At 61.7% G+C, this 17,079-nt stretch overlaps 2 protein-coding genes across 6 annotated transcripts in view; one reads left to right on the top strand and one right to left on the bottom strand.

The window, feature by feature from the left end:
- Window positions 1-10,150: 10,150 nt before the first annotated feature.
- Window positions 10,151-14,925, top strand: HIC1 (HIC ZBTB transcriptional repressor 1). 2 transcript variants are annotated; one of them, XM_054459785.2, is made up of 2 exons: window positions 10,151-10,496; window positions 11,930-14,925. In XM_054459785.2, the coding sequence occupies exon 2, from the start codon at window positions 11,950-11,952 to the stop codon at window positions 14,092-14,094; it is 2,145 nt and encodes a 714-aa protein (XP_054315760.1). In that variant the 5' UTR covers window positions 10,151-10,496; window positions 11,930-11,949; the 3' UTR covers window positions 14,095-14,925. The 2 variants fall into 2 exon arrangements, with proteins under 2 accessions (XP_054315760.1, XP_063511802.1); XM_063655732.1 differs by lacking the exon at window positions 10,151-10,496 and adding an exon at window positions 11,103-11,605.
- A 155-nt stretch (window positions 14,926-15,080) lies between these two features.
- Window positions 15,081-17,079, bottom strand: part of SMG6 (SMG6 nonsense mediated mRNA decay factor) — a 247,592-nt gene continuing 245,593 nt past the window's right edge. For all 4 annotated transcript variants that reach the window (XM_054459768.2, XM_063655726.1, XM_054459775.2 and 1 more), the window contains one exon: window positions 15,081-16,849. In XM_054459768.2, the coding sequence (XP_054315743.1) occupies window positions 16,719-16,849 (131 nt within the window). In that variant the 3' untranslated portion in view covers window positions 15,081-16,718. The remainder of the gene's footprint in view (window positions 16,850-17,079) is intronic.

The following is a 17,079-nucleotide window of genomic DNA, read 5'->3' on the forward strand; positions in this document are numbered from 1 at the left end:
GCGCCACCATGCCTGGCTAATTTCTATATTTTTTTGTAGAGACAGGGTTTTGCCACATTGCCCAGGCTGGTCTCAAACTCTTTAGCTCAAACAATCCACCTGCCTCAGCCTCCCAAAGTGCTAGGATTATAGGCCTGAGCCACTGCACCTACCTAGGATTGCTCATTCTTTTTTTCTTTTCTTTACTTTTAAAGACAAGGTCTGACTGTATCACCCAGGCTGGAGTGCAGTGGCACAATCTTGACAGCCTCCATCTCCCGGGCTCAAGCCATCCATCCTCCCACCTCAGCCTCCCAAGCAGCTGGGGCTGCAGGCACACATCACCATGCCTGGCTAATTTTTGTATTTTTTGTAGAGAAGGGGTTTTACCATGTTGTGCGGGATGGTCTCCAACTTGTGAGCTCAAGCAATCCACCTGTCCTGGCCTCCCAAAGTGCTGGAATTAACAGGCGTGAGCCACCTCACCTGGCCAATTGCCCACTGTTAACGATTTCCCTCCCATTTCCAGTGCCACCTGACACCCCCCCACCCCACCCCCTGACACACACACACACACAGTTTTCTGACTTCCTGACTCTGCAAGACAAGAGGCCTGTTCTTTTTCTGGAAGATCACACCAACTCCTGTTTAGCCCTCAGACATAGTTGCCAGGGAGCTAAGCAACTGAGCAGGAATTGTGGTCAGGGACACAGCACAAATACTCCAGCCCATTTTTCTGACAACCAGACTGATATCCCTTACATTACCGAAAGTTCTGGGTTCCTCACTACAGAGATTAGCTGTCCAAAATTAAAAAAAAACAAACAGGAATTATCCGCCCAGAGACCTAGTTACTGGGTCTGGAAAGTGTGTGTGGGGAGGGGCGGGAGGTGGTTCTCCCTTGCTTCAGTTGGCTTCTGCCTTGTTTTAAGGAATCTTCTCCTTTAGCAAAAGGAGGAGACTTTGGAATGGATTGATTACACAGACTGTGGTATCTGACCCATTGAATTTTAGAAAAAATTCTGATTTAAAGTTTCAGAAATTGCACAGAAAAATTCAGATTTCTGGCTTCTCTGGAAATGATAGATCTGCATTTCAGGGCTCCCATACCCTCATGGCATTCATAGGCTGCCCCCTTTAGCACAGTCCCAAGAGGTGAAAATGACTTGTACACCCCAGCTGCTTGGGATTATTGAGGATGAAAGTAGAGAGAGGGGGAGAAATATTGGGGAGTGAATTTTGAGCCAAGGCTTAAAATTAGAAGTGAGGTAGGTAGAGCCCAGCAGTAGTAGGTGGAGGAGAAGGGCTCCTGGTCGGGGTGAGGATTCCTTCTGAGAACCATAGTGTCCAAGCTAGAGGGAAACATGGGGTCCACTAGTTCTCAACAAGTGGAACAGGTCACTTCCCATCGTGCCGTCCAGGAGCAAGAAAGACTCTTATGGGGTTGTGCCCCCTCCCCACCGCCAATACGCAGATTCTGTGTACCATTTACATCCAGAACATTTGTTGAAACCTGAATTCTGGCCCTGCACCGTGGCTCATGCCTGTCATCCCAGCACTTTGGGAGGCCGAGGCGGGCAGATCACCTGAGGTCGGGAGTTTGAGGCCAGCCAGACCAACAGAGAGAAACTCCGTCTCTACTAAAAATACAAAATTCACCAAGCATGGTGGCGGGCGCCTGTAATCCCAGCTACTCGGGAGGCTGAGGCAGGGGAATTGCTTGAACCTGGCAGGCGAAGGTTGCGGTAAGCCGAGATCGTGCTACTGCACTCCAACCTGGGCAACAAGAGTGAAACTCTGTCTCAAAAAAAAAAAAAAAAAAAAAAAAAGTAGCTGGGCGTGGTGGCATGCACCTGTAATCCCAGCTACTTGGGAGGCTGTGCAGGAGAATCGCTTGAACCCAGGAGGCAGAGGTTGCAGTGAGCCGAAATTGCGCCACTGCACTCCAGCCTGGGTGACAGAGTGAGACTCCATCTCAAAAAACCAATTTGAATTCTGGGGCCAACTCCAGATGTACTGAGTCAGAATCACTGGGACCCAGGAATCTGCATTTTGGCAAATTGCCCCCATCATTCCCAAGCAGGGTATTTGAAAAACCACTGCCTTAGGAGTTGAATAAAAATCTCTGGTGAGGGTGTGTTATTTGAAAAAACCCCTAGTGTGACTCTCTTGCAATGCACCAGGGAGGGGAGCAAGCTCTCCAGAACAATCACTGGTTAAACATTTTCAATTTATAGCAAAGGAAAATTAGGTCCGAAGGATAGAAATAGGAATAGCATTTATTTATTTATTTATTTACCTACTTATTTCAGACGGAGTCTCGCTCTGTCACCCAGGCTGGAGTGCAGTGGTGCAGTCTCCACTCTCTGTGACCTCAGCCTCCCGAGTTCGAGCGATCCTCCTGCCTCAGCCTCCAGAGTAGCTGGGATTACAGGTGTGCATCACCACTCCCAGCTAATTTTTGCATTTTCAGTAGAGACATGGTTTTGCCATGTTGGCCAGGCTGGTCTCAAACTCCTGATCTCAAGTGATTCGCCCACCTCAGCCTCCCAAAGAGTTGGGATTACAGGTGTGAGCCACTGCGCCCGGCCAGAATAGCATTTATTGAGTAATAACTGTATACCAGACATTGTAATTAGCAAGAGCTTTAATGTTGCCTAATTTAGGGCCGGGTACGATTGCTCATGCCTACAATCCCAGCACTTTGGGAGGCTAAGGCATGAGGATCAATTGAGCCCAGGAGTTCAAGACCAGCCTGGGAAACATAGTAAGACCCCCTCTCTACAAATAATTTAAAAGTTAGCTGGGTGTGGTGGCATGCACCTATGGTCCCAGCTACTCGGGAGGCTCAGGTGGGAGGATCACTTGAGCCCAGGAGTTTGAGGCTGCAGTAAGCTGTGATTGTGCCACTGTATTCCAGCCTGGGAGACAGAGCTAGACCCTGTCTCCAAAAAAAAAAAAAAAAAAAAAGAAAAGAAAAGAAAAGAAAAAAAAAACTACAAAAATTGGCTGGGGGTGGTGGTGCACGCCTGTAGTCCTAACTACTCAGGAGGCTGAGACAGGAGAATTGCTTGAACCTGGGAGGTGGAGGTTGCAGTGAGCCGAGATCATGCTACTGTACTTCAGCCTGGGCAACAGAGCAAGACTCCATCTCAGAAGAAAAAAACAAGTAAAATTATATATATATAACACACATATATTTTATATATATTAGGCAATAAGTATATATAGCTTAAACCTTACAACTTCATGTTTAATCTCACAACTTCATGAGGTAGGTACCATTATTATTATTATTTGAGACGGAGTGTCACTCAGCCACCCAGGCTGGAGTTCAGTGGCACGATCACGGCTCACTGCACCTCCGTCTCCTGGGTTCAAGTGATTCTAGTGCCTCAGCCTCCCAAGTAGCTGGAATTACTGGCAAGCACCACCATGGCTGGCTAATTTTTTGTGTTTTTAGTAGAGACGGAGTTTGATCATGTTGGCCAGGCTGGATTATTATTATTTTAAGACAGGGTCTACCTCTGTCACCGGGTGCAGGATCATGGCTCACTGCAGCCTCGACCTCTTTGGCTCAAGTGACCCTCCCGCCTCAGCCTCCTGAGTAGCTTTGCTGAGACTACAGGTGCCACCTATCACACTGGCTTTTTTTTTTTTTAAGAGATGGGGTCTCACTATGTTGCCCAGGCTGGTCTCGAATTTCTGGGCTCAAGCAGTCCTCCAGCCTCTGCCCCTCCGCAAAACGGTGTGATTACAGGCATGAGCCATGTCTCCCAGCCCTAAATAATGATTTCTTTTTGAGACAGGGTCTCACTCTGTCATCCAGGCTGGAGTACAGTGGTGCAATCACAGCTCACTGCAGCCTTGACCTCCCAGCCTCAAGCAATCCTCCCACCTCACCTTCTCAAGTAGCTGGGACTACAGGTGTGCACAACTAATTTTCTTTTTTTTTCTTTCCTTTCTTCTCTCCTTTCTTTCTTTTTTGTAGAGATGGGAGTCGCATTGTATTGCCCAGGCTGGTCTCGAACTCCTGGGCTCAAGAGATCCTCCCACCTCTGCCTCCCAAAGTGCTGGGATTACAGGCGTGAGCCACCATGCCCCGCCCCTAAATGATTTCTAAGATGCCAAACAACCCTGACGTACGGTCAGTCCTCTGGTTCTTTCCCCTCTGACCACATTCTGACCTCTTCTCAGAATATCCCAACCATTTCTCTTTTCTACCTCTGATTCCACCTTGGATTCCTAAAGCTCTTAAGAGAGAGAGCCCCCTTAGCAAAGAACCCCTCAACAGCCCCAGGCCCAGAGTGAACCCGGGAGGCAGAGGTTGCAGTGAGCCGAGGTAGTGCCACTGCACTCCAGCCTGAGCGACAGAGCAAGACTGTCTCAGAAGAAAAAAAAAAGTATATGTATGTATAACATATATATAATATAGATTATATATATATTAGACAATAAATATATATAGCCTAAAGCTCAAGGTGTACCCCCCACATCCCGTTCATTCTGCCTAAGTGCACAGAGCTGGGGTCCCCTCCCAACACCACCCCTTCACAAACAAGTAGTAGCCTAACAGAATACTTAAGATCAAAATAACATTCTGCTGTTTTCGGATTTTTACTTACATGATCCTATTTAATCCTCACAATGCACCTGCCGAGGAGAAGAGATTATTATCCCGTTTTACAGAAAGCTCAGAAACAGAATATGGCCCCTTAACCACCAGTTGCCGATGATGCCAGGTTGGACCTCTGGCTTCCCAGAGCACTACACCCAGCAGTACACTGCAGTCCACCCACTGACATCCACTGGAACCCAGAAGGAAGTGCGTTTTAATCTGCAAGACCTCGGGGCCCTGGGGAGGTGGGATGGCTAGCATGTGGGTGTTGATTAGCTGGGAAACCGGCAGGAGTGGCTTAGAAGTACTTCACAAAGGACCCGGGTTGGGAGTGAAGCGGGGGGTGGGGCGTGAGACGTTAAGAAAAATTGGATTAACATGTCGTGGGCTGGGTTGCATTAACCATTCCCAACACTATCTCTGGGGAAGTCTCACACCTGATATTCAATAGACATCCCCTGCAGTGGGTGATGTTGGCAGAGGCAGGCGACATATACAATAATATTTTTAAAGAGATCCTTGTTCACACTTCACCCGCACCAGAGGACTTCAGCCCCTGTGGTATTCACTCCTTTTTAGGGCTAATTTGAGAAACTGTCTCAAATTGGAATCCAGCACCTAGAGATAGGCTGAGGTGAGCATGCTGATCTGTTCAGACGCTTCAGGGACCAGGTTAACTTTACAAGCTCATTAGCTTCCAAAGGGTTGGAGACCCTTCTTATCCTCCTAGCTCAGAGGGAAAGATTCAAGAGTTTACTCTTCGCCCAATGCCCACTTCAGCTAGGGGTTCCTGGAAGAACGGGGCTGTGGAGTATCTCAGAAAACTTTCCTCCCTCTACTGTTTTCAGGCCCCAGGAGACAAACCTCCTTCCAAGCCTCCTGGTCCCAGTGCCTTCCCTCTCACCGAAATAGAAAGAACCCGAGTCCCAGCCCGACCCCTTCTCTCGCCGAGCCCTGGCTGGGATACCTTGGCCGGGAGGACAGGACGGCCTCAGGCTGGTCGCCAGACGCACTCCGCAGGCCGCGCGCGCTCGAGCCTCGGTGGACTCAGCCGCCAGCCCCGGGAGGCCGCCTCCCTGCGCAGCACCTCCTGCCACCCGCGCGGGGCACGTGGGATCTTGACTCGCCGCCCCCGTCTCCTTCTGCTCCATGTCCCCAGCCCGAGGCTCGGGGCGCGGCGTGGCGCGGCGCGTGGGCGTGCTGCGGGGCGACCATGGCTGTAGACTGTTACCTCCAGTTCCCACAGTAACAATCGAAAGCCACGGTTGCCCTGGAGACGCGGGGGCGGGGCGCGCGGACGGCGCCGGCGCGGGGCGGGCTGACGTCAGGACCGCGGGGGGCCGGGCGGGGCGGTGGGGGCTGAGGAGCGCGCGTGGGCCACCGCCCCTCGCAGCCCCTAGGGACCCGGACGGGGCGGCCCAATGGCGGCGCCTGCGTTGATCAGCACCGCGGACAGCGGCGGCGCGGGCAGAGGGCCGGGGGCGGGGCCCTGAGGGACGGGGACTGGGGGTCCCCGGGCGCGGCGGCGGCCGGGGCCGCGGTCCTGGGGCGGGGCCAGGCGTCGGTGGCCGTGACTGGAGACTGTTACTGAGGGCGGCCCGGGCAGTAAGCAGTCTAGAGCCAAGGTGCCGGCGCGCTGTCCGGGCGGGGTGCCCCGGTCGCCCCGGCTGGGGGCGCTGCTGTTCCGCCTCCCCCGCGTCTCCCACCCTGCCCTGCCCCGCCCCGCCCCGCCCGGCGCTCGCGACCAGGCACGCGGCCCCTGACGTCAGAGAGCCGTGACGTCAAAGATGTCCCAGAGGGGCACTTCCGGCGGGGGGCGTGGGGGCGGGGCGGGACCTGGTGAGGCCCCGCCCCCCCCGGTCCTGAGAGGACAGCTCCGCTCGCAGAGGCGGGAAGCCGTGGGCGCCGCGGGACCCGCTGGACGGGACCTGCCGAGAAGGGGCGCCCGGCGCCATGCGGGGCGGGGGTCCCAGGAGGGCCGGGGAAGCGGGGGTGGGCGTCCGTCTCTCGCCTGCACCCCCGCTCAGCCGGCCCGGGCAGCGAGGCTGAGTCACCGCGCCGCAGGGAGGGAGAGGAGGGGGCGCGTCTCCTGGGGCGCCAGCACCTTCGCCTCACTTTCCTGGGAGGATGGCGCAGGAGCCCCAAGAAAGCCGGGGGGGTCTCCGAGGTCGGTCCTCCACTCGATGCTCTTCCGAAGTAGCTGCGTCTCCATCGGGCGCCGGCAGGTGCTGCGCGGGCTCGTGTCGTCTCTGGCCCCGGCTCCACAGCCGCGAGGGGACTCCGGCGCCCCCCGTCCGCCCCCATCCCCACCCCGAAGGGGCCGCCCCACCCGCCGCCTGCCCGTCCCTTCCTCGCCCTCCCGTCCGTGTCCGCACATCTGTCCCTCCGCGGCTGGTCCGTCCCGCTTACCTGGCGGGCCGCGTCGCCACTGCCCGGTCGCCTCCCGCAGCCTGGCCGGCGCGGCGGCTTTTATAGGCGCGCGTAGTACTCGTGCGGCGGCTCATTCATGCGGCCGCGGCTCCTACACACTGACGCGCTGCCGACGTCAGCGGGGAATTTAGGAAATGGGAAAAGGGGCTATTTATAGTGGCGAGGCGGGGGGTGGGGACCGAGGCGACCGGGAGGGGAGGAGGGGGCGCGGAAGCAGAGGCGGGGTAGGGGGAGCCGCGCCCCTGCCGAGCCGACAAGGGGTTAACTTTCCGGAACCGCGGGCCGGGGGCCGGGGAGGCGGCGCGGAGGGGCGCGGCGGGCCCTTCGTGCTTATTCACGCTCTCCTTCCGGAGCCCCGCGGCCCCTGGGGGTCTTCACCTGGCAGCCCCTTCCCCGTCCTCAGTTCCTGGACCTGACGGCTCTGCCGCCACACCCAGCAAGGCCACTGCGGTGTCGCCACCCTCTCGTCCTGCAGGGTGGGTAGGAGAGGAAGCTGGACTCCCGTGGGGGCCTGGGGCGCAGCTAGGGCTGTGGCGTCGGGGGCCGGGAGAAGAAGAGTAGGGGAGCCCAAGGTAGCCCAGGAGTCTTTAGCGGAGGAGCCTGGGCCTGGGAGGGAAGGCCCAGCGGGGATTCACGTACCACCCAGGAGCTGGAGACCCGAGGGACGGCAGAGAAGTTGGGGAAGGTGGGCCAACCTCCCCAGAAATGATGAGCAACGGGATCCTCTATGAGGCAGCTGGGGGAACGCGCCAGAGGTAGGGGTGAAAGGAATGGGCAGCCTCAGCAAAGGAAAGAGGAAAGGCTGTCAGTGCCACGCTCCAGAGCCTGGCAGCCAGGACCCACCTTCGGACTATTTGTGGCACGATGGACACTCCCAGAGGTCATGTTAGGGTAACAGAGAGTGAAGGAGACCAAGCAGCTTGGCCAAGAGGGGCCCCCAGGGGATGAGGAGGACCGTTTCCTGGAGGAGTTAATGTTCCTGGAGGCCAGAATTGGCAGGGAGAGCCCATGACTTGTGGGGCAGTTCCCCTGGTTGGGAGCGGGGAAATGCATGGTCTTGGCCCAGCCTGGCTCCATCGAGATGGAGGAAGGGTCTAAATGAGAGGAGTGTGTTCAGACGAGGAGGTGGACCAGGATGGGGAGGGCTGTGCAAGGCATGGCCGGAATAGCGGGGCAGGGAGAGAAGGGTCGAAGAGTGAAGTGCACAGGAGGGCAAGGCGGTCCTCACACTGCCTGGGCTGGGGCAGGGCTGTGAGACCCTCCCTTACAGAAGCAATGAGGGCTTGAGGATGGGGGTTAGGGGCAGTAAGTTAACTTGGGGAGCGGATGTGGGGGAACGCTGAAGAATAAAGACTGTGGGCACAGCAGACCCCTGGGGCAGGTTAGCAATGCACAGACTCCACTGCACAAGATACATGGGGCGGAGGGGCTCTTTGGAAGTGGGGGGTGGGGATGTGACTCTATCAAAAAGAGAAAAGATAAAAGAGATGGGGTCAGAGAGGCCCTGCATAGTCTGGATTTGGCCTCCTAGAGCTCCAGTTTTCTTGCCGCTAGCCTTTGTCCCAGGGGTTCTCTTATTCACAAATGCCTTCCTGCTCGGTGGAAGAACTCCTATTCATCCGTCAAAGCCCAGCTCTAGGAGCACTTATGAGGAGCCTCTCCAAGTCCCCTCAACACTCCGTAACTTCCACCTCAGGCCGCAGCACGTCCCTCGAGCGAGATCTCGGGGTCCGCCTTCCCTAGAGACCGGCAGCTCCGGAGGCCTCCGTTTTCCTCTTTGGGACCTCACTGCTTCTAAAGTGAGGATGCTATGGGGAGACATGGGAGAGGGAGTTGGGTAAGATGGATCCAGAACATGGGGCGGACTCAGGCAGCGGCGGGAATCAGGAGGACTTGTTTGGACCGAAGCCTCCGCCAGGCACCGAAGCCGTGAAGTCGCCTGCGCAGCAAAGGGAGCCTCCGGGGGGCGCCCGAGACCTTGGTGTCGCTCGGGGGCCTCTGGTAGCCGCGCCCGCTGCCCCTCGCCCGGTGACTCAGCCGGTACCTCTGGCGGGGCCATGGGGGCCAGAGGACAGCGCGGGGGGCGGCGAGCGCGGTTGCTAAGCTCTCCAAGGCCTCGGAGGGACGGGATCCGGGCGCACCTCATCGGTTGCCATGGTAGCGCTGCGCCCCAGCCCCTCGCGCTCCGCGGCGGAGGAAGGCGCAGCCAATCGGAAGCGGCGGAGTTCTCGGGGACCCCCCCCCACCCCCCCCGCTCCACGCCGAGTGTGGGCGGGGGTCAGGAGGTGTGGGGCGGAGGCGGAGCGTGGGCCGCGGAGATCCGGCGTTCGCAGGAGGCTTGGTGCGCTGCGGGGCCGCACGGGGCCACTTCCGGAGTAGTACTGCGAGCAGCGGCGCGACAGTGCGGGGTCCCCTTCCTCCCAGAAGAGACGTCACCCACACAAACCTGACCTTCACGTGGGGCGCGGGACCTTGCGGGGTCCCAGCCGCAGGCGCCCCTGTTGTTTCCTTCGGGCGGGTGGGTTGGAGAAAAAGTCCACGCGGGATTCTTCAAAACGGCGTACAGGGGGATTCTAGGGCCCCATGGTTACTTCTGCGGACCCCCCGGAGGCGCTGTCCAGCCACTTCCAGTCGCCCTGATGACTCGTCGTGGGTTCCTTTAGGAGACCCGAAAGTTCAGGGCGGGCTGTGTGGGTAACACCTCTGCCCAGGTTCCCGGAGGGCCCTACGTGGCTGCCCCTGGAGTATCCCAGAGCGCCAGGGCTGAGGGAAGGGGCGGGTGTGCGTCTGGAAACATGCGCGCCTGCTAGTATCAGTGTCTGGAGAGAGGGCTGGGGACAAACGAGTTTATGCCGCGCACACGGAATCCATGCGCCTGAGTGAGGGTGGGTGTGTTGGGGAATGCGTCCAAGTGGACAGTGCCGTACAGTAATGTCTACGGGGAGTTCCAGGAGAGCTCGGCTACTCCTGCGCACGATAACCTCTCCCCCACCACCCGAGTCCCGTGCTTGCGGGCAGGACTTTTCCGAATTGGGGCTGTGTGCCTAGAAATACGTACATGGGAGCGCTCAGCTCAAAGCCCCAGGGTTTCTGGGACTCGCGTGTCCAGGGTCGGGGTCCCAGGTGGGTACAGGTGGGAGGGCGAACCTGCAGGTAGGGTGGGCCCCTCCCCGCCGGCTCAGCATCTGTGCGCCTCCAGCTCAGGTGCGCGGGAGGAAGGCAGCGGCCTGCCCCGCAGAGCCCTGCGCGCCCGCGAGGTGGCGCCATAGCCGCAGCAGCGCCCGCCGGCCCCGGCCGCTCCAGATAAGAGTGTGCGGAAAGCGCGGCGGGGCTGAGACGCGACCAGGACGCGGGGAGGACGGACCAGCAGGACAGACCGACCGGGGGCCCGGCGGGCGGAGGGCAGCGCAGCCACGTCCCCCCTGGATCCGCCGGCAGCCGGGCCCGGGGCTTTCGACATGCCCCCCAGGTGGGTCCTCGAGCCGGGGACCGGGAGGGACGGGGGATCCGGGACAGCCCGGTCCTCGTGCGTCGGCCGCCTCGGGCGCATCTTCTGGCGCGGGTGCCCCATCGCGGCTGGCGGCTGGCGTTCAGGGCTCCGGGTGTCGTCCCTGTCGGACTCAGGACCGCCGGGCCGCGGCTCCGCGCCGGGTTCACGGCGGGGTCAGCGGCCCGGGGCCGGCTCTGTCCGCACATGGGCTGGAGAGGCGAGGGGAAGGGAAGGGAAGGGGAGCTGGCGGGCGGGGCTGGCAGGGGCGCTGCCCTGGCACAGCTCGGGGCCTGGCAGCGGCGGGTGGGGCATCGGCTAAGAGCTGCCACCGCCGCGGGGAGGGGAGCCCGGCCCACCGGGGCCGCAGGTAACGGGCCGCGGGGCCCAGCGGGCCAGGAGGGGGAACGGGGTCGGGCGGGCGAGCGGCGGGCAGGGGAGCTCAGGGCTCGGCTCCGGGCTCTGCCGCCGGATTTGGGGGCCGCGAAGAAGAGCTGCGAGCCGAGGGCCTGGGGCCGGCGCACTCCTCCCGCCCTGTCTGCAGTTGGAAAACTTTTCCCCAAGTTTGGGGCGGCGGAGTTCCGGGGCAGAAGGGGCCGGGGGAGCCGCGGAGGGAGGCGCCGGGCCCGCGCGTGTAGGGCCCAGGCCGAGGCCGGGACGCGGGTGGGGCGCAGGCCCGGGTCAGGGCCGCAGCCGGCTGTGCGCCGTGCCCGCCCGGGGCGCTGCCCCCTCCCTCCCCTGGGAGCTGCGTGGCTCCCCCCTCCCCCCCACCTGCTTCCTGCCTCAGCCTCCTGTCCCGATATAACGCCCTCCCCGCGCCGGGCCCGGCCTTCGCGCTCTGCCCGCCACGGCAGCCGCTGCCTCCGCTCCCCGCGCGGCCGCCGCCCGGGCCCGGACCGAGGGTTGACAGCCCCCGGCCAGGGCGGCGCCAGGGCGGGCACCGCGCTCCCCTCCTCCGTATCACTTCCCCCAACTGGGGCAACTTCTCCCCAGGCGGGAGGCGCTGGTTCCTCGGCTCCCTTTCTCCCTACTTGGGCAAACTTCTCCGCCCTGAATGACTTTTCCTGAAGCGGACATTTTACTTAAATCGGGTAACTGTCTCCAAAAGGGTCACTTCGCCTGAACAGTTTTCTTCTCGGAAGCCCCAGCACCCAGCCAGGTGCCCTGGGGCGTGCAGGCCGGCCTGGCCTCCTCTCCACCGGCGGCCGCTCACCTCCTGCTCCTTCTCCTGGTCCGGGCGGGCCGGCCTGGGCTCCCACTCCAGAAGGCAGCCGGTCCTTCGCCGGTGCCCAGGCCGCAGGGCTGATGCCCACGCTCAGCTGAGGGACGGGGAAGTGGAGGGGAGAAGTGCCGGGCTGGGGCCAGGCGGCCAGGGCGCCGCACGGCTCTCACCCGGCCGGTGTGTGTCCCCGCAGGAGAGTGTGCTGGGCAGACGATGCTGGACACGATGGAGGCGCCCGGCCACTCCAGGCAGCTGCTGCTGCAGCTCAACAACCAGCGCACCAAGGGCTTCTTGTGCGACGTGATCATCGTGGTGCAGAACGCCCTCTTCCGCGCGCACAAGAACGTGCTGGCGGCCAGCAGCGCCTACCTCAAGTCCCTGGTGGTGCATGATAACCTGCTCAACCTGGACCATGACATGGTGAGCCCGGCCGTGTTCCGCCTGGTGCTGGACTTCATCTACACCGGCCGCCTGGCTGACGGCGCAGAGGCGGCTGCGGCCGCGGCCGTGGCCCCGGGGGCTGAGCCGAGCCTGGGCGCCGTGCTGGCCGCCGCCAGCTACCTGCAGATCCCCGACCTCGTGGCGCTGTGCAAGAAGCGCCTCAAGCGCCACGGCAAGTACTGCCACCTGCGGGGCGGCGGCGGCGGCGGCGGCGGCTACGCGCCCTATGGTCGGCCGGGCCGGGGCCTGCGGGCCGCCACGCCGGTCATCCAGGCCTGCTACCCGTCCCCAGCCGGGCCTCCGCCGCCGCCTGCCGCGGAGCCGCCCTCGGGCCCAGAGGCCGCGGTCAACACGCACTGCGCCGAGCTGTACGCGTCGGGACCCGGCCCGGCCGCCGCACTCTGTGCCTCGGAGCGCCGCTGCTCCCCTCTTTGTGGCCTGGACCTGTCCAAGAAGAGCCCCCCGGGCTCCGCGGCGCCAGAGCGGCCGCTGGCTGAGCGCGAGCTGCCCCCGCGCCCGGACAGCCCTCCCAGCGCCGGCCCCGCCGCCTACAAGGAGCCGTCGCTCGCCCTGCCGTCGCTGCCGCCGCTGCCCTTCCAGAAGCTGGAGGAGGCCGCACCGCCTTCCGACCCATTTCGCGGCAGCAGCGGCAGCCCGGGACCCGAGCCCCCCGGCCGCCCCGACGGGCCTAGTCTCCTCTATCGCTGGATGAAGCACGAGCCGGGCCTGGGTAGCTATGGCGACGAGCTGGGCCGGGAGCGCGGCTCCCCCAGCGAGCGCTGCGAAGAGCGTGGTGGGGACGCGGCCGTCTCGCCCGGGGGGCCCCCGCTCGGCCTGGCGCCGCCGCCGCGCTACCCTGGCAGCCTGGACGGGCCCGGCACGGGCGGCGACGGCGACGACTACAAGAGCAGCAGCGAGGAGACTGGCAGCAGCGAGGACCCCAGCCCGCCTGGCGGCCACCTCGAGGGCTACCCATGCCCGCACCTGGCCTATGGCGAGCCCGAGAGCTTCGGTGACAACCTGTACGTGTGCATTCCGTGCGGCAAGGGCTTCCCCAGCTCCGAGCAGCTGAACGCGCACGTGGAGGCTCACGTGGAGGAGGAGGAAGCGCTGTACGGCAGGGCCGAGGCGGCCGAAGTGGCCGCTGGGGCTGCCGGCCTAGGGCCCCCTTTTGGAGGCGGCGGGGACAAGGTCGCCGGGGCTCCGGGTGGCCTGGGAGAGCTGCTGAGGCCCTACCGCTGCGCGTCGTGCGACAAGAGCTACAAGGACCCGGCCACGCTGAGGCAGCACGAGAAGACGCACTGGCTGACCCGGCCCTACCCGTGCACCATCTGCGGGAAGAAGTTCACGCAGCGTGGGACCATGACGCGCCACATGCGCAGCCACCTGGGCCTCAAGCCCTTCGCGTGCGACGCGTGCGGCATGCGGTTCACGCGCCAGTACCGCCTCACCGAGCACATGCGCATCCACTCGGGCGAGAAGCCCTACGAGTGCCAGGTGTGCGGCGGCAAGTTCGCACAGCAACGCAACCTCATCAGCCACATGAAGATGCACGCCGTGGGCGGCGCGGCCGGCGCGGCCGGGGCGCTGGCGGGCTTGGGGGGGCTCCCCGGCGTCCCCGGCCCCGACGGCAAGGGCAAGCTCGACTTCCCCGAGGGCGTCTTTGCTGTGGCTCGCCTCACGGCCGAGCAGCTGAGCCTCAAGCAGCAGGACAAGGCGGCCGCGGCCGAGCTGCTGGCGCAGACCACGCACTTCCTGCACGACCCCAAGGTGGCGCTGGAGAGCCTCTACCCGCTGGCCAAGTTCACGGCCGAGCTGGGCCTCAGCCCCGACAAGGCGGCCGAGGTGCTGAGCCAGGGCGCTCACCTGGCGGCCGGGCCCGACGGCCGGACCATCGACCGTTTCTCTCCCACCTAGAGCGCCCCTCGCCAGCCCGCTCTGTCGCTGCTGCGCGGTCCTGGCCCGCACCCCAGGGAGCGGCGGGGGCGGCGCGCAGGCCCACTGTGCCCGGGACAACCGCAGCGTCGCCACAGTGGCGGCTCCACCTCTCGGCGGCCTCACCTGGCCTCACTGCTTCGTGCCTTAGCTCGGGGGTCGGGGGAAAACCCCGGGACGGGGGTGGGATGGGGTAAGGGAAATTTATATTTTTGATATCAGCTTTGACCAAAGGAGACCCCAGGCCCCTCCCGCCCCTTTCTGTGGTTCGTCGGCCCCCTCCCCCGGCTCCGCGCTGCTCTTAGAGGGGGAGGGGTGTCACTGTTGGGGCGCTCCTAGCCCTACCTCCGGCCCTTGCGACCACACCCATTCTCACTGTGAATCTCCCCTCTGGGGTCGGAGCGTCGGGCAGAGTTGGGGAGTGGGGAGGGGACTGAGCCGGCCGGAGGGCCCCCCGCACCCCCGCTCCCACCCACCCCGGGACTGATAATGTGAAGTTCCTCATTTTGCACAAGTGGCACTAGCCCCAGGGCCAACCCTTCCTTCCTCAACCACCAAGGGCGGGGAGTTCTGGCCTACCGGGTCTCCCACTCCCGCGGTGCCCTCCCTTCCCTTCCCTGGGGCCCCGGACCATATTTATTGCATGCGCCCCGGCGGCCCCCCATCCCGAGCCCAGGCTGGGCTGGGCTGGAACGCGGTCTCTTTAGCTCCCTCCTCCTCTTTTGTATATTTCCTACCTTGTACACAGGCTCTTCCAGAGCCGCTTCCATTTTCTATACTCGAACCAAACAGCAATAAAGCAGTAACCAAGGACCCCGACCCCGCTGCTCTCTTCTGCCCCTGCACAAGGACCTGGATGGGCTGCGCCCGCTGGGTGGAGGAGCCAGAAAGGGCCACCCTCACACAGGTGCAGAGGCTTGGACCTGCCTCCCTCCCCAGTCCCAGAAACAGATCAGCAAGAGGTCAGGTATGTTTCATAACTAAAAATTTATTAAGGAAACAAAACCAATGCTGCAAACGGGACAGAAAGGAGAGATGGGTCTCCCTCCCGACCACCCAGTCATCGGCCTTCTAGCTGGGGAGAGAATCTTAAAGGAGAGGCCGGGGACCCTGTACTCCAAAGAGCCCAGTCTTCTGAGACTCTAGGGGACTCCCACCCCCAAACTATTGGCCTTGGCTCCCCTGCACGGTACCCCATCGCTTCTGGCATAGTCCTGGGCCTCAGGGAGGGCAGAGCTGTGCACCCATCCTCCAGGCAGGCTGTGCAGTCAGGCCATGGGCTCTGGGGTATCCCCCACTGGTCCCATTAAGATCTGCCCCTGGCTCCATCAAAAACCCTGTCTTCCCCTAAGTTGCCCTTACCTCTGGCCCTGGATTTCAGGAACTCATTCTTGGTAAGGAAGCCTCCCCACTGAGGTACCAGCTAAAGGGGCAAGGAAGGGGCCCCTGTGTCAGTTTTTCCGGGAAGTGAGGGCAAAGCTAGAAACCAGGTTAGGCGACGTTGCCCCAGGCACTGGAATGCCTCAGGCTGGGCTGTCCATGCCTGGAAGTTTCTCCCAGCACAGGAGCCGAGGGTGGAAGGCCCTGGGTGTGAGAGCTGTACTAGGTTCCTGCCATGGGTAGTAGAGAGGGAAAGTTCAGAGTGAGAACCCCTATGACGAGGAACCGCGGTGAAGAAATGAAGGGGATCAGGGAGGTGAAAAGGATCAACTAGAAGGGGAAGGAGGATGAGGAGCTATTCTGGAGGGAGGGTAGGTGGGCAAGGAGGGGTGAAGGGGGAGCTGAGGAGAGTCAGGACATTTCCTGAAGAGGAAGCTAGACTGAAAGGCCAGTGAGGAGAGAGGGAGCAGGTGGAGGCCACCTGAGAGCATGGGCCTGAGACCAGATGCCCCTTTCCTCTAGACTCATGACTGTCCACGGGGAAGCAACTGGCAAAGTGTGAGGGACCCAGGTTGATAAGGGCAGGAAGAAGAGCAGCAGGAAGGGCGTGTGGTAAGTCTGGGGTGGATGGTAGAAGAGGTGGGGGCCCAGGGCTGCTGTTAGGGACATGGTGTCTAGAAGCCAACTTGGGTCCATGGGCGAGTCCAGACCTCGGGGGAACTGGGGACATACACCCTGGGCACTTCTTCCTGACATAACCAAAGCCTCTTGAACACATTCAGGACAGAGGTTCTGAAGATGAAAGGGACCTGTGATTTCACTGCATCTGACGGAAACTCTGGACCCCTGCCCTGTCTCCACTGGAGAAAGTGGCTGCGTCCCCAGGCGAGAAGGCCCTCCCCCAGCCTTGGAATGAGACGGGGGAGGGAGAAAGGCTGAGAGCATGGGCGGCCTATCTGGCTTGCCCAGCTGCTGTTGCTGTAGCCAGCCACCTCCCTGCTAAATCCTGGCAGCCCAGGAGGGTCCCAGCAGCTTCTGCCCAATCCTTGGGAGGGGCTCTGTGAGGAGCAGCTCCCCCACAGCATGGCCACGGCGTGCGTTGGAAGAGGATGGTTTATTGTCTGGGTGGATTGGTGGCTCAGGCACGTGGGCATCTTCCGTGCTACACTGGGCGCCTGGTGGCCTTTCAGGAACGGTTCCACGGGGGGGGCCCCAGTGTGGCTCCCTCAGCCCACTTGAGCCCATGTGAGGAAGGCTGGGATGTCCCGTACAGGAACATTCCTTGTGAGCGCCTTCACACGCAGGTTCCGGTCATCTGTCAACAGCACCACCTCCCGCAGTAGCCGGATTGGCTCCTCTGTGGGCATGAGAGAGCAGAAGGCTGTCACTGAGGACAGGAGGCAGAGGGCTGGCTGCTCTTCTCACCCTGGAGAATGTGGTCCTGGGGAGGGGGTGCCACGCTAGCCATTTCTTGGCCCTTCTACCAGTCCTTTCCTCCATCCGGGCTCTCAGCCCCGGGGACCCTCCCCTGCTGGCTTAGAGAGGGCTGCACTGGGCTTCTGCCTTGACTCCCGCCTCCCATATAGG

This window comes from Pongo pygmaeus, chromosome 19, assembly GCF_028885625.2.
Source record: "Pongo pygmaeus isolate AG05252 chromosome 19, NHGRI_mPonPyg2-v2.0_pri, whole genome shotgun sequence".
Taxonomy (NCBI): domain Eukaryota; kingdom Metazoa; phylum Chordata; class Mammalia; order Primates; family Hominidae; genus Pongo; species Pongo pygmaeus.